This window comes from Halichoerus grypus, chromosome 2, assembly GCF_964656455.1.
Source record: "Halichoerus grypus chromosome 2, mHalGry1.hap1.1, whole genome shotgun sequence".
Classification (NCBI taxonomy): Eukaryota; Metazoa; Chordata; class Mammalia; order Carnivora; family Phocidae; genus Halichoerus; species Halichoerus grypus.
This window is the reverse complement of record NC_135713.1, coordinates 206,287,724-206,309,146: the sequence shown is the minus strand read 5'-3', so window position 1 is coordinate 206,309,146 and position 21,423 is coordinate 206,287,724. Positions and strand designations below refer to the sequence as shown.

General features: G+C 56.3%; 1 protein-coding gene across 3 annotated transcripts; it reads left to right on the top strand.

The window, feature by feature from the left end:
* Positions 1 to 5,617: 5,617 nt before the first annotated feature.
* CANT1 (calcium activated nucleotidase 1) lies at positions 5,618 to 20,796 on the top strand. 3 transcript variants are annotated; one of them, XM_078066214.1, is made up of 5 exons: positions 5,622 to 5,757; positions 9,908 to 10,091; positions 14,886 to 15,538; positions 17,457 to 17,660; positions 18,565 to 20,796. In XM_078066214.1, the coding sequence occupies exons 3-5, from the start codon at positions 14,908 to 14,910 to the stop codon at positions 18,933 to 18,935; spliced, it is 1,206 nt and encodes a 401-aa protein (XP_077922340.1). In that variant the 5' UTR covers positions 5,622 to 5,757; positions 9,908 to 10,091; positions 14,886 to 14,907; the 3' UTR covers positions 18,936 to 20,796. The 3 variants fall into 3 exon arrangements, with proteins under 3 accessions (XP_035940429.1, XP_077922340.1, XP_077922339.1); XM_036084536.2 differs by lacking the exon at positions 9,908 to 10,091 and having other exon boundaries at positions 5,618 to 5,757; XM_078066213.1 differs by lacking the exons at positions 5,622 to 5,757; positions 9,908 to 10,091 and adding an exon at positions 13,233 to 13,419.
* Positions 20,797 to 21,423: the final 627 nt, after the last annotated feature.

Here is a 21,423-nt window from a genome sequence, read left to right as displayed (position 1 = left end):
TGGCCCTGGAGAACTTCAAGGACACTACGGCAGGAGCACATAAACGTGTCTCGTGGGAGATGGGGTTTCGGTTGGCGTTACAACAGTCAGGAATCGTTCAGGATCTTTGGCACGTGCCTGAGGCTTGGCAAAACTCACATCCCTGCTGGCTTATCGACACAGGAAACCCAGAGATAAGCTCGTCTTCATTCCTGCACGCTTTCCTGGCCAACAAGACCCAGGCCTAGCACACTGGCTGACCTTCCCCTAGTGGCTCTGTCCTCAGCTGGCCTTCGCTGCAGGGATGGACGGGGGAGACACACAAGAAAAGCAGGAGAGACAAGTAGGCCACGTCTCCATGCAACCCCTGCCGGGCCTGCATCTGGGACCTTAGACAAGCTGGGTCTCTCAGAACTCCTATGAACCAGGAAACATCCTGAATGCAATGGGAAAGCTCCCCATTGCCCTACCCCAGAGGCCCAGACCTCGGGAGTCCTGGTTCCACCCCAGGACTCCACGCACACAAAGCTGGGCATGTGGCTTGGAAGAGAAACAGATGCAGGGATTTGTCCCCTTTCTTTATCCCATCCGAGATGGCTTTAGTGTTGAAGAACAGAAAAACAGTTATCTTTTTTTTTTTTTTGAAGATTTTTTATTTATTTATTTGACAGAGCACAAGCAGGAGGAGAGGCAGAGGGAGAGGGAGAAGTAGGCTCCCTGCTGAGCAGAGAGCCTGATGCGGGACTCGATGCCGGGACCCTGGGATCGTGACCTGAGGCGAAGGCAGATGCTTAGCCGACTGAGCCACCAGGTGTCCCTGAAAGACAGTTACCTTAAAGATAATTCCAAGATGGGAACCCAGAGGCCCATTAGAGAGCAGAACTCTAGAAAAAGCCAGATAATGACCCTGTCTTCCAGCGGCAGCTGCTCGTTCTAGCCGGAGGCCTTAAGTCCTGAGCCTAGGATTCTCCCCAACCTCCGAGGGCCTTAGTTTCCTTGTCTATAAAGCAGAGATAGGTCCAGGATCTCTAATCCATAACCCATGCAGTCAGATGTGTTCAGAGTAAGATGCAGACGTCTTTCAGCGCATCCTACCCCGCCGGGCTCTGGGGCAGGGCCCCCTGCACCCGACACTTGCATACCCTCACAGCACGGCAGATCACACTCTTCTGCTAAAGTCCTTCATGCCAAACTCAGGGGGGGAAACCACGTTTTCAGAGCTTTTCGTATTTTGGGGACTTGGGGTAAAGGACTGTGACTCTGTAATTGTCACACGACTGATGAAAGGCCTGACGGAGCAGATACAAAGCATGAGAATGTTCGTGATAACTGTCATTATGGTAAGTATAATCTTCCTCCTTCCCTCCTCTTGGGTCGAGCCCCCACATTTCCCAGGAGGTTCGGAAAGGGATTACTCATATCTCTTGAGGCAGGAACCAGGAGGGTGAGGGGCACTGATATGAAATGTGGCAACAAGGACCTGGAGTTTCCCAAGATATTCGCATCGGACAGAAGGCTCAGGGGCGTGGAAACTTCCAGAAAAAAAGAAACTAGTCTGAGCATGTCTTGGGCATCACAGCCCACAGCTCAAGCCAACAGGCAAATGGGCAAAGATTCACCAGGCCAGTTCAACCCTCAATGAAAGAAACAAAATCTGTCACCCAAACACAGAGCTGGCCAGGTCCCTAATGCTCTGTCACCCACTTCATCACCGCCTTAAAACTGTAGGTAGGAAAGCGACACCGGGCAAGCCAGGGATGGTCTTGCAGACTACTTGATTGTTGGTCCTCCATTAGGGCCATAGTGGCCTCAGGCAACCAGGGCGGAATGCTCCCAATTCAGCAAATATCTTCCCGTTGGAAAGTCCTGGCCAGAATTAAGGACAAGAGTCATGGCAAAAAAAAAAAAAAATTAACAAATCAGAACCCAAAGCCAGCAGCAGTGCCTGAGGGAGATTTCGTCAGCCCCGTGATGGGTCAGAGGCCAGGGCCAACCAGAATGATGAGCCCCCTCCCCCTCCCCGAGGTCTCTCTCTTCAGTTCCCAAGTGAGTTATAGGTCACACCCATCTTGGAATTCCCTAGGAGCCCACACCTCCCACACAAGGATGTCTGGGCCAAACACTTAACGGCTTCTTGAACCTTCCCAAGTGGCCCTACATCCTCAGACAAGGGCAGCTCATGGGACGTAAAGCTCAGAGACTCACAGGGGGAGAGAACATTCCCAGGAGGCAGCCTATTCCATGTCCTTCCCTGTTTGGCAATCCCTTCTCTTTCCCTGGGCATATCACTGCTGCTCACTGCATCTGTTTTCTCATCCCTGGAAAAAAACTATGTGACCTCGGTTAACGTCTGTAAGACACTGGGTTCCAGATAAGCTCAGCCTGTCATTAGCAACACTGTGATTTTTTTCCCACTGTGGCCCCAACATTCTGCCTGTCCCAGCTATTTTCGGCCGGGCTGCCCAGCCATCCCACAAGGGCAGAGAGCAGCACCGAAAACTTCTGCATTCTGTTCGGAAAGGGGGCCACAGGCAGGCTCAGATGGTGGCGTCCCACTGCCAAAGGGTGGGGGTGAGGGAGTCTCCGTGGAGATTTGGAAGAGATGGAAACTTGGCGGCCAGACCCAGCCTCCCTGGCCTCTGGCCCACACTCCGTGCTCCTGGATGGCAGAGCCTGCCTTCTGGAAGGATGGGGGCAGGTGGGGATCAGGACTGGCAGCTGCAAGGACAGAACAGGCTCATCTGCTGCTTCACCGGCCCTCGTGCTTGTAGAAGACTTCTGTCTAAGGAGGACAAGCCTTTCTCTGGAAGCCCCCCAACCCCCAACGGACTGGACGCAAAGACGAACCGTCAGGGACAAGAAAGCACATTTGCAATCTGCCTTTTGCCATCTATGTGCTTTCTGACTCCAAACAGGCATTCACTGTCCCATGCCTCAGTTTCTCCATCTCTCGGTGTTTACGTCCCTATAGTGGGAGTTCCTGTTTTGGCACTTTCAGAGATAACACGTAGCTATCACCATCAGGCAGCATTTTACTTGATAAATAAAATGGGAGGGCCCCCTGGTGGACTGCTCCATTCCAAGCCTTAACTATGAAATGAGTGAGCGAGGATGTAGGTAAACACACGATGGATGATTAAAATGAAGATTTTTTAGTCTTTTGCGTAGAGCCACAGAAACAAAAGGGGGAGAAGAGTTCTCGACAAAGGCCAAGGTGACCTCTCCAAGGATGCAAAGGAAGTAAGGAGAATTTAAATCACAGCAACACCTAGGTGCACGGGAAGAGCACTTTCTGGGCAGGGCCTCTCCGGAAGGCAGGAGGGCAAGTGTCTATTCACTAGGAGATGCAAACACCATTTGACCTAGTAATCTTCCTTCCAGCAATTTATCCTACAAATATACTCACAGGTGTGCTCCAACACGTGAGTTCAAGGATTTGCCCTGAAGCATTGTTGTAATGTAAGAAGATCACACATATCCTTAGGGGCCTGGTAAAAGAAGTAACAGGACATCCACACAGTGGAGTACTATGCAGCTCTGTAGAGAAGGAAACACATCTCTACATAACCACACAGAACCAGCTGTGCTGTGAAGTGAAAAATTACAAACTTTTTGAAAAACATTAACAGAGACCTAAGTAAATGGAAAGGCAAACCATGCTCTTGGGTAGAAAGCTAAACATCATAAAACTCTCAATTCTCAGGGCGCCTGGGTGGCTCAGTCGTTAAGCATCTGCCTCCGGCTCAGGTCATGATCCCAGGGTCCTGGATCGAGCCCCGCGTCGGGCTCCCTACTCAGCGGGGAGCCTGCTTCTCCCTCTCCCACTCCCCCTGCTTGTGTTCCCTCTCTCGCATTGTCTCTCTCTGTCAAATAAATAAATAAAATCTTTAAAAAAAAAAAAAACCTCTCAATTCTCCCCAAATTAATCTGTAGATTTAAAGCAATTCCATTCAAAACCCCCAAAGTTAGGGGTGGATGGGATGTAGAAGGGGGGTGAGGGGGAATTGTCCTACAACACATGAAGGTTTATCATAAAGAAGTAAGAGTGAAGACAGTGGTATTGGAGCCGACAAGAGCAGCTATACCAATACGACATAATAGAAAGCCCCTAAACAGACCCATGTATATATGGAAACTTGATCTATGACAAAAAATGGCATTGCATACATGCCCAGTGGGGAAAGGATGGATTATTTCCTAAACATGACACTGAGATGTTGGGGCATCTGCAGAAGAAGAAATATACATGGCCAAAAAACATAGGAAAGATACACAACTTCTCAGCAATCAGGCAATGAGAAGGCATTTAATGCCATCAGATTGGCAAATTGAACACACCTGATAATAACTGTGGAACAACGGGCTCTCCCATCCATTGCATACAGTTTTATTTCATTTTTGTACAAGTTATAATAGGCATCTATATTGTTGAGGGATACATACCTATTTGCTAAAATTATAACATAAAGCATGAGAGTGATTCAAGATCGCATTCACCTCCTGGGGTGGGAGGGGGTTTGGAAGGGGAGGAGTATGGAGACCTTTCAAGATAGCAGGACTAGCCTTTTCTTTCTCAAGCTGGGAGGCATATATAGCTATAGATATCTTAGTAAATAAAAGGTTTGACTAATTTAAAATAATAGTAATATATGGTATATAGTTAGAACTCAGTTTCGCCTAACGGGAAACAAATCAATTCAAGAAGGGTTTGTCCCCTTTACACCCGCCAAAAATGCAGACCGAGTGTTTAGCAAATTTCCATTTGGTTTTTTAAAAAGGTAATTTAATATACGCGTTTATGATTTGTTTGTGTGTCACAAAATCTCTCTAACAATAACCACAAGAAACTAGTAATAATGACTGCCTCTGGGCAGGGAATGTGGAACAGGGACGGGAGGGGTATTTTTCACTGGACATCATTTACATAATTTGAATTTTTCTCTTGTGCATCTGTTACCTAATGGAAGGCTCTTGGGAGGCCCTGGGGTGATTGCGCGCAAGCCAAGGCTGAAGCTGCAGACCCGCAGAGCACCAATCCTCGCCTAGCTGTTACCAGGCTTTTCTCATGATTTCTAAAATGGGCATTTTTGCAGGACTTCGTGGTGGAGAGCAGGGATGCCTTTTAATATAGTCCATTAAAATAGCTCAGGGGCCGGGGAGAGGACTGGAGAACCAGGGCGAACTGGATACCCTTATTTGGGAGGAGGTTCCTTGACTGTGAATCAAGGGCAGGGAACCCACCCCCATCCCCAGCACCCTTCTCCGCCAGGACACTCCAAGCCTGTAGACCTGCGCCCTGATCTTTGCTCTGGAAACTGATCAGCTTTCCTAAGTAGCCGATCAGAAGAGTAGAGGGGCTCTCTGATAATGAGGGTGGCAGGAAAGGGTCCGCGCTTCCCCGCCTCCCGGGAGACGACAGGGGTCGACAGGGCCAGGCAAGAGGTCCTAAAATCTCAGCTCGAGAAATCACCCCCGCCTCCCGCTTTTGTTGGGCCAGGGTTCCAGAACAAAGCGGTGGAAGGGGTCTGCGGGGTGGTCCCGGCGCACGTCTGCTCCCCTCCCTCTAGTCCCGGCCCCCGGAGAGGCTCGCCGAGCAGTAAAAACTACAACTCCCAGCAGTCCCGCCCGCGCCGGCGCGCAGCCGCGGAGCAGAGGCTGCCGGGAGCGCGTCCCGGAGACCGGGCGAGCGCGCCGGGCGGAAGTCGGCAGCCCGCAGGGTCCCGGCCTTGCCGCAGGGAGGACCCGCCGCCCGCGGGCCCCGGAGCCAGTCTGCACCGGGTGAGTGACGGCTGCATCCGCGGCCGCCGCGCCCTCCCTCGCGACGGGCCCACGCCGCCGCCCTCCCACCCTGCCACGTCCCGCCCCCGGCCCTCAGACTCCCGAGAAACGGTCTCCTTCATCCGACGGGCGGCGGACACCTCCCCCTCCGACTTGAGAGACACCCACCTTGACTGACTCACAGGACTCTCACTGGCTCTGACTAGTGCGGGACACCTGCCCTCCCCCCCCCCCGACGAGTGCGGGACACCTGCCCCCCCCCCCGACGAGCGCGGGACACCTGCCCCCCCCCCCGACGAGTGCGGGACACCTGCCCTCCCCCCCCCCCCGACGAGTGCGGGACACCTGCCCTCCCACCCCCCCCCCCCGACGAGTGCGGGACACCTGCCCTCCCACCCCCCCCCCCCGACGAGTGCGGGACACCTGCCCTCCCACCCCCCCCCCCCCGACGAGTGCGGGACACCTGCCCTCCCACCCCCCCCCCCCCCGACGAGTGCGGGACACCTGCCCTCCCACCCCCCCCCCACGAGTGCGGGACACCTGCCCTCCCACCCCCCCCCACGAGTGGGGGACACCTGCCCCCTCTGACTAGCGTGGGACATCCCCCCTCCGACTCAGGGGACTCCTACCCCGCTCTGACTCTTTCCTCCTCTGACTTGAGGGATTCTTCCCCCTCTGACTGCCCTGGGACAACTTTGGACCCTGGAGGACTCCTCCTTTCCCTGACTCGCGGGAGTCCAATCCCTTCCCGCCCCCCCCACGATCACCCCTTCTGTGATTGCCGCGGCTCTCCTCTCCCACTGGGGAGCCCTCCCCTCTCAGTGTGGTGCGTTGTCACACTTGCAGCAGACCAGCCTCCCCAACCCAGGCCTCACGTGCCTTCCTGTGGCAGCCAGACTGCCCCCCCTCCTCCCGCTCCTCCGTCTGGCCTGATCCTCTCATCCCTGGGCTGTGGCGCCTCCTGCTCCATCCTCGTTGCTTGGTGCCTTCCCTCTGCCCTGTGTGTCTCCAGGCTTGGCGGGCCCCGGGGCTCGCAGTCACTCTCCTGTCTGCCAGGTCCAGCCTTCTCCCAGGCACCTAGTGTCCCCGGGAAACCACCGTCTCCTAGCACACCAGCCTCACTTGTCACTGTTGTCCTAGAGTGCATGCTTGACTCCTGGCACGTTTTCCACAAAGCGTAGGTTCGGGAGCACGCGTCTGCTGATGTCAGCTGACTCTTGCTGGCTCCTCCGTGTAAGGACCAAAACTTGGCAAGAGCATAGGGCCACAGGAGAGTCCGTGAAGAGGAAGCAGGTGCTGCAGCCTGTCCTTCCTCTCCCTTTTCGGAGCTGTACGGGACAGATCCCCGCCCCCCCCCCGAGCTCCCAGCCCCACCAGAGGCCGCTGAGCAGGACAGTCCAGCCTGGACCTGAGGGCTCCCAGGGCCCCTCCCTGACAGCCTCAATCAGCCTTCTACTCTGGCCTCCAGGGCCGCACTGAAAGATACACTGATGGGCCATCTTCTCCCCTCTGGACTGGGGCAGGTGTCTCACCCTGGGCGGGGTGGGCTGGGGGAGGGGGAAGGACTCCCTGAAGCGTGCGTTTGTTCAGGCGGCGGCCTGGAGACTGAGCAGTCTCGGTGTTCTCGCTGGACCTGATCATAGAAGGCGTGTTACGCCCCAGGGCGGTGAAGAAAGTCCTAGACTTGCAAGTGTATAGGAGCCACTTTGTGTCCCCTATGATCCCTCAGTCGAGGTGTCCATCTGAGCATTTGATGCCTTCTGTAGCCAAAGCCTTCTTCCCCCTAAAACTGTCCCCCGACTGTGGTTCCGGCCACACTTCCACGGCCACAGCCGGGTAGTGGATGTGCTGGTTTCAGCTGTCGGTGCAACTGTGCACCTCATCCGCGCTGCTTCCTGAGCCACAGAGGTGATGCGGACAGACCCGGAGTGTGACGGGAGCAGGCCTCTTCCTGGTGGTGTGCCCCCCCATTCCCTGTGTGTGGCCTCTGAGGTGGGCTTGGGCAGGCTCACAAGTACCCAGCCCCTTTCATCTGAGTCTTAAGACCCTCTGGGCAGCTGTGTGGCATCCTCACGGCAGCCGCCTGGAGCCACTATGCAGATACCTGAGTGTTTCCTCTTTCAAAAACAGCATCTCAGATCTGAGACAGCAGTCCAGCATCCTGAAATGGATCAGCACCGTGACAGGGACGTCATTTCTGTATCGTGTAGACATTTGTGGAATGGTACCTGGGACACTGGAGGGAAAATTTAACAAGTGCTCTTTTCCTTTCACTAATACTCTGGACTGTGGCTTTAGGACTTTAATGTGGATTTTCCTTCTCATGAGACCAAGACAATTATTTAGACAAAAACATCCTGATAATAGGAAAATCTGGGAAGATGTTCAGTTTTTCTTTTTGTCTATGTTTCTTTTGACTCCTGCTTGTTTATCTGTAACAAGTGCAGTCATTACCTGGAACTCACAGCTTGGGGTTCCCAAGCAGAGTGCCGCTGTGTCCATGTTCACCCGGGGACATGCCGTGGGGAACGAGGCATCACGCAGACCCTGAGTGACAGTGTGGAAGTGTCAGATCCCAGTGCATCAAGAATGGCTGCAGAGGGTCCTGCCGGGCTGTGTGCGTCCTGCCCTGCTGACCGCTGTGTCCGAGGGCCCGGCCCTGGGGAAAACAGGACAGAAGATGGGTTCGGGCAGGTGCAACCCCACTGATTTGGGTGGATGGTGGAATTTTTATTGTGTCCCCTTATTTTCAGGCTCTCTGGAAAACAACCCTGATAATGGGGAGTGTTGTTTGGGATGTGGCTTTCGACTGGAAGGGTAACTTTTTGCTGAAAGTCCTCCTGACGTATAATCTTGACGCTACAACTTCACACACAGCCCTCCTGTGATGTAATAAATGCAAACGGTGCCGGGCTCTGGAGCTGTGCCACCCACGCTGTGGACAAAGCTGTGCGTGGGAGGTCCAGCCCCTGGGAAAGCTGGACATCCTTTCCCTGTCTCCCTTCTGTGGTTGGCAGAATAACAGCCCCCCAAGATGTCCACGTCCTAACCCCCAGAACCTGCAAGTATGTGACGTGACAAGGGGGGACGAAGGTAGCAGATGGAAGGAAGGGTGCTCATCAGCTGACCTTGAACTAGGAAGCGCATCCTGGATTATCTAGGTGGGCCCAGTGTAATCATGGCTGGAGGAAGTAGAAAACAGAGGCAGAAGAGCAGGGGTGGGTGTAGCAGAGAGACGCAGAGACGCGATGTTGCCGCTTGGCAGGTGAGGAGGGGCTGCAAGTCAAGCACCGCCCGCACCTCTAGAAGCAGGAGCCGTCCAGGAGGAGGGTTCTCTGTGGGAGCCCCTGGTTTTAGCCCAGTGGGGCCCATCAGACTTCCGTCCTGCAGGGCTGTGAATAAGTGTGTGGTGTCCGGCCGCCGCATCTGCACGGAGTGCTCACAGCAGCGGTAGAAACCCCACTTCTCTCAGGTGCTTGGCTTATAAACAAAACACAGCTGAAAAAGAAGTTATCCTGAGCTGTGTTTAACTTGCTTCAGGAAGCGGTCATGAGTACCTGCTATATGCAGAGTAAGGGGGCGGGAGGTGCGGAGTCTCAGCCGTTAAGGAAACTGCTATCTGGGAGGAGGACCTCAGTTAGTCCCTGAAGGACAGACTTGGCTAGTGTGACTTGTTCCTTCCTGGTTTCCTTCTGCTTCTCACCCCCGTCCAAATTCGAAATGAAATTTTCAAGTACAATACAGTCTTGGTGAGTCCAAAGCAGGAGAATGCCTTGAATTGGGTAACATTTTCGCGGAGCCTGGCCCGCAGTGGGTGTTGGATGTTCACTCCACTGAGACACACCCACACTCTTGGAGACTCTGAAGCCCCGGGCCTCTGTGTCACTCTGACGAGCGCAGGGTCAATAGCTGAGCTCTTTCCTCTCCAGCCAGGAGGTGCACGTAGGCAGAAAGCAGAGTGGGGACTCTGACCTGCCTGCCGTCTGGACATGAGCTCTGGAGGACCGTTCAGTTCACAGACCGCGGTGGGGAAGGGGAGGCAGCCGCTGTGCAGGACGGAGGGCCTGAGGAGCCCAGGCACAGTCTGAGGGGGGAGGCAGAAGAGGCCTCCTTATCTCAGTGCTGCGCTCTTGCTTCCTGCCCCTCCTAGATCCTGAAAGGGAGGAGTTTTACTCTAGCAGCTGCCGTTAAACCTGCTTGTTCTGCCACCTGCCACACCTGAAGGAAGAGGAGAAGGAGACCCTCTAGGCTGTGGGCTGTGTCGGGAATGGCTGCCACCTTTCATTCGAGCCTTCTGTAGAGTCCTGTGCTGGGCCTAAGGGTGGCCTGAGAAGGTAGGGGTGGCCACTCCCTCCAAGGGCCAGGAGCGTCTCCCTGGCAGTGCCACTCCCCTTGGAGTCCAGGGACCCACTTGGGAGTGGAAAGACACAGGGTTACACCTTGCTGTTTCAGGCCTGTGTTATAAGGAAGTACTGGTGAAAGAAACCAGAAATGTAGGGGTGTCAGTGAGCCATTCTTGACACCTGTCTGAAAAAGAGGGGGTGGGGAAGGCAGTTGGGCCTGGAGCAGCCTGGGTGGTGGTGGTTCCTCTGGGTGGCTCTTTCCAGGGACCTTGCCCTGCAGCTTGGCTTGTGCAGGAGAAAGGAAGCCAGCAGGGGTGCAGTCCCCGGGGGATTCTGAACGGGAGAGAACTGGTTGCAGGCCCACCTGGACAGGCGAGTGTGGCCAAGGAACCCGTGACGTTTTACCGTAGCAGCTTGGTTCTAATTTTCCTGGAGATATAAAGTCAGCCCATTAGGCTGCAGGTGGTGGGGCTGACAACCTTCTTGTCACAATACAGCAAATATTTAAACTGCTTAGAGCTTTCAGGGGTGTGGGCAAGGAGAGAGCTTCACATGGGCCCCTCTTCTGGGAGCAGCTTTGTCCATTTTATACTCACCTTCACTGGCACATTTCAGTTGGTGTTCATGGCTGGAAGTTTGGAGGTGGGGGGGTTGGTTTTGTTTTTGTTTTTAAATAAAAACACAAGCTCTTGTTCTGCACAAGACAGGCAGCTCACCGTCATCTGGGTGTGAGCCAGCCTGGGGTTGTGGAGAACAAATGGGGGAGTTGAGGAGTTTGTCCTTTAGTGGGACAGCTTTGGGATCTGGCAAAGAACTTTGATTCAGATTCACTTTTTAGAAAAATCATTCTGTCAGTTGTGTGTAGGATGGATTTGAGAGGGTCAGACCAGGGACCTGCACACTTTTTCTGTGGAGGAACAGGTAGTCCATATGTTCAACTTCACGGGCCGTAGAGTCCTTCACATTGCGGCCATGCTCCGTACGTACAGGATGGGCCAGCCCCTTCTCCTCAGGTTTACTTACAAAGCTGGGCCCTCCGGGCAGGTGGGCAGAGGTGCTAGCGAAGTGATGAGGGAAGCGGGCAGACAGGAGCAGGCCATCTGTGCCGCGTCGTGCAGCGTCTGACTCAGCTGGCTGCGCGGCTCTGGGCACTGTTCTGTCACAGTTTACATGCGAAGGAGCTGAGGCCCAGAGATGCCAGCTGGAGCAGCTGGTGAATGGCCTAGTGCTGGTTGGACCTGGATGGTCTAGATCACCAGGGGCCATGGTGGGGTGGGACCCAAATCCGGAGCCGGGGTACAGACCACACCAGTAAGGGCGCCTGGCGCCTGCTGGGATATGAAGAGGCAAGAAAGTGATCCAGCTGTTCCCTAGGATACTTTCTGAGGTCTGGGAGTGCCCTTGGCTGGCCAGTAAATTCCTGAGGGAGCCCGTTCTGGTGCCTGCAGGCAGACGAGGAGGCTCAGCAGCTGGGCCTGCTGGGCCTGGAATTCAGGGGACAGGTGCAGGCTAGGAAGGCGTGGGGAGCCCTCACTGTGTGGTTGTGCCCCTGGAGATGGAGATCATCTCAGGGAAGATTCAGAAGAGGTGGGTGGCGGGGAAGGACCTACAGCGTCGGGGGCTGAGGAGAGACAGGAGGAAGAGGATCTGGGAGAGTGTCACTGTGCAGTCTCACAGTCCCTGCTGGCAGGAGGTTTAGCCGTGGGACATGGAGCATCCTGGAGGGACCGAGGGGTGGTTGCTCTTCAGGATGGTGAGGGACGGGGAGGGACCAAGGTGTCAGGGGTTAGGGGTGGTTCTCTGTTCACTCACGGATAATCACTCATCTACAATATTTATTGGGTGCTTTCAGCATACCTGAGAGTATAATCTGGGATCAAATGGCCACTCGGGTGGCAGATTTGGACACGTATGTAGAAGGTGAAGGAACCAGAAGAGCAGGCATAGCTGAACTGTCCCCAAGCAGCAGGATGGGGGCTCTTTTTTCCCGGAGCGCCTGGACCAGGGCCAGGCAGCTTGATGCATGGGAGGTGTGGCCCTAGGGGCTCCACCCTCGGTCCCCACATCATCTGCGGGAAGCCAGCGGGCAGGAGATGTGACGAGATGACCAGTGGCAGGATGGCGACTCAGGAACAGAGAGGGGGCAGACCAGGGTCAGTAGGACGACACATCAATGATGACACCAGGCCACCACTCCGTGTGACAGCCAGGGGCCAGATGCAGGGCTGTGGATTTGCGGTCTGACCGAGGTGGGGCCTGGGGCTGGAGCTGATGGGCTGTTGAAGGTGTGGGCGTATTTGTCGTTCCTTCGGCAAATGTGTGCGGAGTTTCCACTGTTGGCCCCACCGTGGGCCAGGGGAGTAAGCTCGCAGTGGGCCAGTCCCTGCCCGGTGGCGCTAAGGCAGAGCTGAAGTAATTACGTAAGTTGCAGAGGGCGGTGAAGAGAAGGAGCAGGCTGCCATGCTGGGGAGTGGGCAGGCACACGGGGGCCAGCCCCGGGGGGAGCGAGCAGCCAAGTCTTCCTGAAGGACATCCAGAAAAGAAAGTGAGGCAGCCGGGCAGGGGTGCATGAGGCCCGCAGGGGCGGTCGGCTGCAGAGGAGCCGGCTCAGAGGGGTGAGGTCCCGGCAGGGGCCCCATGGTGGCGAGGGTTTACTCCTATAGCACACGGTGACGTGGTCTGATCTGCTCGCGTGGATAGCAGGGGTCGCTGGCTGCGGGGGGCAAGTAGGTCAGCAGGGAGGGGCGTGGCAGCAGGTGAGGGGGGAGACCGAATCAACAGGCCTGCTGTCAGAGCAGCTGCTGTGGAAGGAGGGGGGGGGCCATGCCTAGGGTGCTCAAGGTGCTCGTGGTTCAGAACTTTTGGTCGCAGTATAATCTCGCACAGAAAAGGGCATCTCCCAGGGTTTCAGTGAAAGTTTTGCCCCTGGGCACCTGCGAATGTGGAGGCTCCCCCATCACCAGCACTATTCCTGAGGGGAGTTGGGGGCGAGGAGGTGTGGGGAGAGGGAGTAAGACTTACTTGGCAGTCGTAAGTTCTGAATGCATTAGGAATCCAGGCAGAATTTGGAACAGGAGGTGAGATGTAGGAGTTGAGAGCTCAGCGGCCACGTCATGCGGGAGGATGGACGCTGGGTGGCTTGGGCCCAGCCGTGGTTTGTGAAGGCCTGGGGTGGGGCGCAGCAGAGGAGGGGCAGCGGCCGGGACCCCTGTTTCCCAGCCAAGAAGGCTCAGCCACCAGCTCTGTGGCCACAACCGAGCCGATTCCTGGGAAGGAGGGAGCCCTCGCCCAGGAGGGAAGCCTGGGACCAGCACCTGAGGTGAGAAGCCGGAGAGCTTGCCGAGCCTGCCCCTCCCCCCACCCCCCGCATGGCACCCTCCTGGCGCCTTGCTCGCTCCTTAGAGGTCCCTTTTCAGCACCTGATCCTATGGTCAAAACCTAAACATCTGTCCAAAAGCAAGAGAAGAGAAGGGCTGGCTTCCACATGGAACCGTTGCCATGTTTTTCCACCCTTGGCACCAGCGGCCTGTGGTGTGGATGGGAGCTCCTCAGTGGCCCCCGCAGGCGGGCTGCATGGACTGGGGCGCAGGGGAGGGGCCCGGGTGGTGTGGAGCTGCCCAGTCCCCGCCCTTCCCCGCTGCCGCCTGGCAGTAAGAGGACCATCTGCCCCTCAAGTCCCGCTGTTGGTTGTTTGGGGGCAGGAGGCAGAAATGCCCCCGTGGTCCAGCCAGGGGACTGTCTTAGGCCGGGACAGACTGAGTGACAGCTCAAGCCAGAGCCTGAGAGGCGCAGCCCAGGGCTGATGCTCTGCTGATTCTGCTCCCCCAGCTTGGCAGCTGCCCTGAGACAGACACTGGCCTGGCGCCACTGTGGCCACGCCGGCCAGGCTGCGTGGTCTACGCTGGGGACGTGAGTGGGGGGCAGGTGGTGCAAAACCGCACTTCCCGGCCGCCGCCGCCCAGCTATGGTGCTGCACCTTGGGAGCGGGGCCAGGGGCCCAGGCCAAGCCAGGCCCCGGGTGAGGCCAGCCATCCTTGGGGGCCAGTGTGCTGATGCTGGGCTCCAGGCTATGAGGGCCGGCCAGACGCTGCATTAATAGAAGGGCGCCAGAGGACAGACTTTGTCAAAAACAGAAGTATTTCTGTTTAGCTTAATCTGTTTTATACTTATATTAATATTACAGAAGCCTAGCCCAGGAGGCAGTCAAGCCTCACTGGGTGAGCCTACATCCGCTCTGTGCGCTGTCCTAGGCGCGCAGGACGCAGCGGAGCGCGCTGATAGCTACGCAGCGGGATGTTGCCGGGGTGGCAGATGCTGAGGAAGGCGATACAGGGGTGCTGTTGGGAGCAGAGCCCTCAGGGAGAGCTTCTCGGATGAGGTGACATTTGATGAGCACACACATCTGGGCCCTCTCTGCTGCCCTGTCCTGTCCAGACCCCTCAGCACCCCCACTCCCTCCCTCGCCTGCTGCTGCTCCCTCTTTCTGAGCTGGTAAAGCACCAGCCTATGCAGAACTTGCCCTCACTGAGCTTTCTATCTTGTCACTTGAGACAGAGGAGATGGAATAATTTTGCTTTGGAGAGACTTCTCACTCTACTGAATAAGAGTAAATAAAGATACTGCTGGAATCAGGGTTTAATTAAGCCAAAGAAGTAATAATGGCCACAAAGTAGTGGCCGTGCAGTTCTGGGTAGGGCAGCCTTCAGGCCGTGCACCTTCAAGTAATTAGAAAGCCACTGTGCTTTGCAGGTCGCTGACCCCTGTCCTCTCTGTCTGGGTGCCCAGGTCCCGCCTGCCCTTCAGTCTGATGCCCGTCCAGCCCTCCAACCACCTGGAATGGAATGAGCCTATGCACTCCCTCCGGATAAGTGTGGGGGGCCTTCCGGTGCTGGCGTCCATGACCAAGGCAGCAGACCCCCGCTTCCGCCCCCGCTGGAAAGTGATCCTGCCATCCTTTGTGGGCGCTGCTGTCCTCTGGCTGCTGTACTCCCACCGCCCACCCCCAGGCAGGCCCCCCGCACCCAACGCCCACAACTGGAGGCTCAGCCAGGCACCTGCTGACCGGTACAATGACACCTACCCCCTGTCTGCCCCCCAGAGGACGCCGGGTGGGACTCGGTACCGAATCGCGGTTATTGCTGACTTGGACACAGAGTCTAGAGCCCAAGAGGAAAATACCTGGTTCAGTTACCTGAAGAAGGGCTACTTGACCCTGTCAGACAGCGGGGACAAGGTGGCCGTGGAGTGGGACAAAGGCCACGGGGTCCTCGAGTCCCACCTAGCTGAAAAGGGGCGGGGCATGGAGCTGTCTGAGCTGATTGTCTTCAACGGGAGACTCTACTCTGTGGACGACCGGACAGGGGTCATCTACCAGATCGAGGGCACCAAAGCCGTGCCATGGGTGATTCTGTCCGACGGTGATGGAACCGTGGGGAAAGGTAAGTCGGGCCCTCTCTGTCTCCCGGCTTTGGCTGGGGTGTTGGGGGACAGGTTCGGGTTGACTTCTGCCAGTTTGGTTTGCACACACGTGTGGTAAAGCATTCACACGACCAGGAGGAGGGACCACCAGGTAGAGCCATCTCCCTCCTGCTTCTGACCCACGGCCGCCCCATCCCAGGGCCAGCCTCACACCAGTCGTCTCCACAGTAGGAGCTTGTTCCTAGAAGACTGGCCGGGAAGCGGGTCCCTTCCAGGACAAGTTTGTGGGCCCTGTCCTCTGCCGCTCTCGGCGCTCCTGGGAACGAGTCCCTTCTTATATCTTCAAAGGTATCTTCAGAGCACGTGGGATTGACAGCCCCAAGCGTCTTACCTTTAAAGCCATGGTGTCAGATTGCTCCCATTTTGAACTGAGACTTTATTGGTAACCGTAGGCAGTCTAGCGCTCCTTTCTGAAAACACAGCAGCAGGAGGGTCTGTGCCTGAGTGGCCGTGACTGCGCCCGAGTGGGATCCGAGCTTGGAAATCCTCTGTGACCCACTGCTCTGCCGTGTGCTGGGAAGGAATTACTGCTTTCAGGCAGCGGGGAGCACAGAGCTCCAAGAGAGAGCCAGAGTGGCTCCCCGGATGGGGAAGGGGCAGGGAGGCGCTGGGCGCGGGCGGGGGGAGCTGACAAAAGCCTCCGTGCTTGCCCCCGCTCCCCGGGGGCGGGGGGTGTCTGCACCCTCCAGGAAGCTAAATGCTGCAGGCCTCTCTCAGGTCAGAAAAGCAACTAGCTGGGCCCATGAGGCACACGCTGTCTGCCAGCCCTCCCCGCGGCGAGAAAACCCCTTCAGTGCTTGCCCACACCTGGGGCAATGGGCAGGGCACTATCTGGACCAAGTTTCAGAGAAGATACTGGTTGCCCACTTCCTGCCTTAGTCTGTCCGCATTTATGGGCAGCCATTGTAGTTCTGTTCTTCCCCCTTGGATCAGGAAGAAAGCAAAGGCTTGGCTTGTCCTGTGGTCAGGTCATCAGAAAGGATGGAAGGCCTGATAGTGGAGAGGGTCTTTTCTCCAAAGTGACCCGGGGGAGCTGGCGAGGCCCCTGGGACCACACGAACTCAGCAGGTCCCTCCAGAGCCACCTGCAGAGAAGCATTCTGCAGGCTGCTGCCATTTCTCGGGGCGGGCTGCAGCTCTGGGTCTTCAGGACCAGCAAGAAGCTTGCAAAACATCTGGGAAAGCAAGCACAATTTAGAACACAGGGTGCAGGGGGATAGCATCCCACACAGCCTGAGTGCACTGCAGCTTTCAAACTGGGCTCACAGCAGATAAACCTGTCTAAGAGGATAAATGCACCGATCGGAGCGGACTCTCTGAGCCCCCACCAGCCCCTTAGCTCCGGCTACTGGCACTTCCCCTGCTCTCAGTGGGCACCAGGCACGGTTGTGAGGAAACGCCCTCTGCCGTAATAATAACCCCAAGCGCTTCCTCTTGCCCTGGGTTGGAGGTGATCCTGAGGTTGGGGCATACAGCTTGAGAAACAGAGCTTGGGGATCAGAGGAGATTGACAAGTGGCTGGCGGGGCCTTTGGGAGTGGAGGGGTAGGTGAGGGGCCAGCAGCAGGAGCCTTTTGAATCAGTTTGGGAAAGGCTGTTCCAGCAGAGGGTTCCTGGATCGAGTGGCCAAAGAGAATGTGACCGGTCCTAGAGGGTGGGGAGGGGGGAGAATAGAAGGCGGAGGGAGGTGCCCGGCTGCTGACCCTCTGGGGATGGAGCCCTGAGCCAGGCTGTCCTGCCCCCCACCCTCTCATCATTGCCTCGCGGGAGGTCCATCATGGGTGACCTCTGATGCCCAAGGCTGCTGGACCCCACAGGAACCTGGGGAGCCAAGGGGTGGCTGTCATCTCAGGCACGCCCCCTTGTCTCCTTGTCCCCAGGCTTCAAAGCCGAGTGGCTGGCTGTGAAGGACGAGCATCTGTATGTGGGCGGCCTGGGCAAGGAGTGGACCACCAGCACAGGGGAAGTGATGAACGAAAACCCCGAGTGGGTGAAGGTGGTGGGCAGCAGAGGCAGCGTGGACCACGAGAACTGGGTGTCCAGCTACAGCGCTCTGCGGGCCGCTGCAGGGATCCAGCCTCCAGGTAAGGGACTGGCCCCGCCTGGGGGGCATCTGACAGACGCTGGTGTGCTGCGCGTGCGCTTCCTCCGAGCGTTTGCTTCAAACCACGGCAGTGTCGTTTCGGGCTCGGTTTTGGTGATTTCTGTCTGTGATGACTGCTCCCAGCAGGCCAGTGGCTTCTGGGGACAAATGAGCTATTTGCTCTTCCTTCACTCGCCCCGACAGATTGCCTCCCGCTGTCTCAGACTGCAGCCCCCTCCTGCCTGAGCTCTCTGGCTGTTCCCTGAGGGCGGGGCCTGGGCCTCGCCCCTGACCCGGTAGAAGCCAGGTGGACAGGGCTTGGGCTCTTCGCCTCGCCTTCCAAGAGTTGTGGTTTGTGGTGGGGAGTCGTGATGCTCGGAGCGGCCAGGCAGCTCTAGGCTTGGGGAGCATGAAGCTGAGGACATTGCTTCACCCCCAGATAGAGGGTATGCTACTTCCTTTTCAACTTGAAGGCAGCCTCTCCCCCAACCCCGATCTCTGCCTCGCCAGTCAAACCCGCTTGTTTATCTCGCTCCCTTCCCCCGGCCCCGCCCTCCGTGTTCCTTAGCACCAGGGAGGCGGGAATGCAGACAGAACTCATGGCCACAGGTGACCAGAGATGGGGCGCCAGGGACAGAACGGCCTGTGTGGTCTTTGTTACTCTGGGTAATCGAGAACGAGGACAGGTGGAGAGGCCTGTAGGACAGAGGGAGGTCTGAAGAGGATCGAACGGGGACGCTGCCCCAGTGGACGGGACGGGCCACCTCACGGCGTCGGCAGCGGGAAGCCTGTGCGGGGACGGAGGGGCTGCAGGCGGACGGTCCTGCGCACACCCAGTCGGCGGCGGGGCGGGGCCAGGCCCACCGGGTGGGCTGGTGACCTGTGGGTCTGTCGTGTGTCCCCAGGCTACCTCATTCACGAGTCTGCCTGCTGGAGTGACACGCTGCAGCGATGGTTCTTCCTGCCGCGCCGGGCCAGCCACGAGCGGTACAGCGAGAAGGATGACGAGTACAAGGGCACCAACCTGCTCCTGAGCGCTGCCCAGGACTTTGGCGACATCTCCGTCAGCCGCGTGGGGGAGGTGGTCCCCACGCACGGCTTCTCCTCCTTCAAGTTCATCCCCAACACTGACGACCAGATCATTGTGGCCCTCAAGTCTGAGGAGGACAGGGGCAAGATCGCCACCTACATCATGGCCTTCACACTGGACGGGCGCTTCCTACTGCCAGAGACCAAGATCGGCAACGTGAAATATGAAGGAATAGAGTTCATTTAAATTTACAAAACGCAAACCGGCAAGGCCCAGAGGTGGACAGTTTTCAGCTCCATCAGGACTCGAATTTTATAAAAACCAGAGGACTGCACTTTTCTTTGGTGTTTTGTTTTGCTTTTTTTTCCTTTTCGAAACTCCGAGGTGTGTGCCTGATTCAGGGAGTTCAGCCCCAGGGTGCCTGGAGCGGCGAAGCCCAGAGTCCTTGGAGCTGGGAAAGGGGCCTGGTCCCCACAGTGCACTGACCCGTGTGTGCGCTGCCATCTGGTGGTGGGAGCTGGTCCCTGCAGGAATCCTAAGCTGGGACCCCTCCTTTGTAACCCGGCCTCGCCCTTCTTCCATCCGACCTTCCTTTCTCCTCTTTCTGTTTGTTCTTCCATTCAATAAATGTTTCTTGAGCTCCTACTATGTGTCAAGCACTGTGCTCCCTCTGGGAACGAAATAGCGAGTCTGAAGTGGACCTGCCCGTCAGGAACTCCCAGGCCACCTCCTTTTCTTCCTTCTTCGTGAACTTCGTGCATTAAATCCACTTCTCCAAGTTCCTGGAAAAGAATCTGTCTACACTGCAGAGAATTACAGGGCTGTGTGGGTGAGGGCAGGCCTCCAGGGACGCATCTGCCCAAATTCTGCAGGAAAGGACACAAGCTTGCTCGTTTGTCCTCAGCCTCACATCAGACAGTCTCCACTTCATGTGACCCACTCCAGTTTTTCCCTTCAGGAAAATTCTGTGGCCATGCAGCACTTTGAAGTTGTAATTATTAACTTATTTTAATTAAACCAATTTCCTTTCTCGGAATCACCAAATCTGATCACACAGAGAAAAGTCCCATTGTTAACAACTTCATTTCCAGCGGTGGAGGAGATTGGAATTAGGTTCTGACAGTTGGTAAGACAAGTTTTTAAGCGTTTCCAAGTCCTTGGTCAAAGGACACAAAGGTAAAACATTGCTTTTTATGAGCAACTATCAGAAGTTGTCATGCCTTTAAAGACTTCCACAAATGATTATCTTACTTCCTGACCCAAGTGGCACCCTACGTTCTGCCACGCCCGCCCTGGGTCCTGGGTGCTACCACGCCCGCCCTGGGTCCTGGGCGCTGAGCTCTGTCCTCCGGGGGTTAGCAATGACGCCCGCCTGGCCTGATGGCTGCTGTCCCCTGACCTTTTATTCCCCCTTCTCTGGGGAGCTTTGAAGTCTTTTCTCTGGAAACTTGGCACAAACCCTGCTTGTCTGCGTCCCTTGGCCTCTTCTCCATGCTCCAGGGCAAAGGCAGAGGGTTTAGGACAGGTCAGCCAGGACTGGAGCCAAGAAGGGCCCCGCCATCAGCCCCCAGCGCCCCTTCCCTGAAGTTCCCTGTCCCCTCAGGAGGATGTGGGGTGCCGTGGCCCGGGAAGGGCCATCAGACTTTTCTCACAGACTCTAATGCAGCTGCTAGGAAGGAACCCAGTGAGGATCCCTTTTGCGCTGCTGTGTTTCTTCCAGTATAAAACATCTAGCAAAAGAATGTGACACGTTTCTCTGGAACTCGGCTCCTGCTGGACATAGCCTGGAAGGCCCGAGTCTTTTCTGACTTCGCCTGGCCGGGCTCCCCAACCCACCTCCTTGATAAATGTCACTGATGTTGGGGCTGTGAGTTTTTAAGACACAGGCGAAGTGAGGAAGGTCGGAGGACTTGGGACAGTCACTCAGTTGAGACCTGTCAGCCACGGCCTAGGTGCCCCGAAGAGCATTCTCACCATCAGTGATTTTCGACTCTTTTAAAGCTAGACATTTTTTTGTTTCTCTATCTGCTGCTGTCAGCATAATGATTGTGTTCCTTCCAACTGGAGCCATTGTTTTGTAAACAATAAAGTGCCAGAGGGGACTGTGTGTTCTCTTTGTCGCCTGGTCTGTGTTGGCTGGGGGCCAAGGGCCTGTGCGGCTCACAGAAGGGTGCGCTCTGTCCTTCTGTTTGGGGCCTGGGGTCTGACATGCCATGGGAGTTCATGGGACAGGCACCATCACAGACGGGGGAAGACTTTTCTGGAAAATGAATCGTCCAGTCCCGACTTTTCCTGAATCTGAAGAAGCGCTTTTGGTCGTGGTGGTTAAGAATATGACTGTGAAGTCACTCGCAGGCTCCAGTCCTGGCCCTGACACTGCACTGTGTGACCTGGGACAGCTTATCTAACTTCTCTGTCCTTTGCATTCCTCATCTGTAAAGGGAAGATGCTGTCGTGAGTAGCCCCTGATGCTTAGTGTGCACTCGCCCGGTCTGTGGAGCGCTCCGGATGATTGGGTGATGAGGAGGATCCCAAGAAAGAGGTCTAGACCCGTTAGGGCTTCGTTAGTGTGACTGTGAAGCTGCAGGGATGAGACCATTCCCAAGGGCGTGCAGGATCCTAGGAAGCTCTACATCGAAGCCTCAGGAGCACTGGAAAGGGAGGGGCTGATGAAGAAGAGAGGCCTAAACTGGAATAGGAGGAACCACGAGAGTGTGATGTCTTAAAGCCAAGT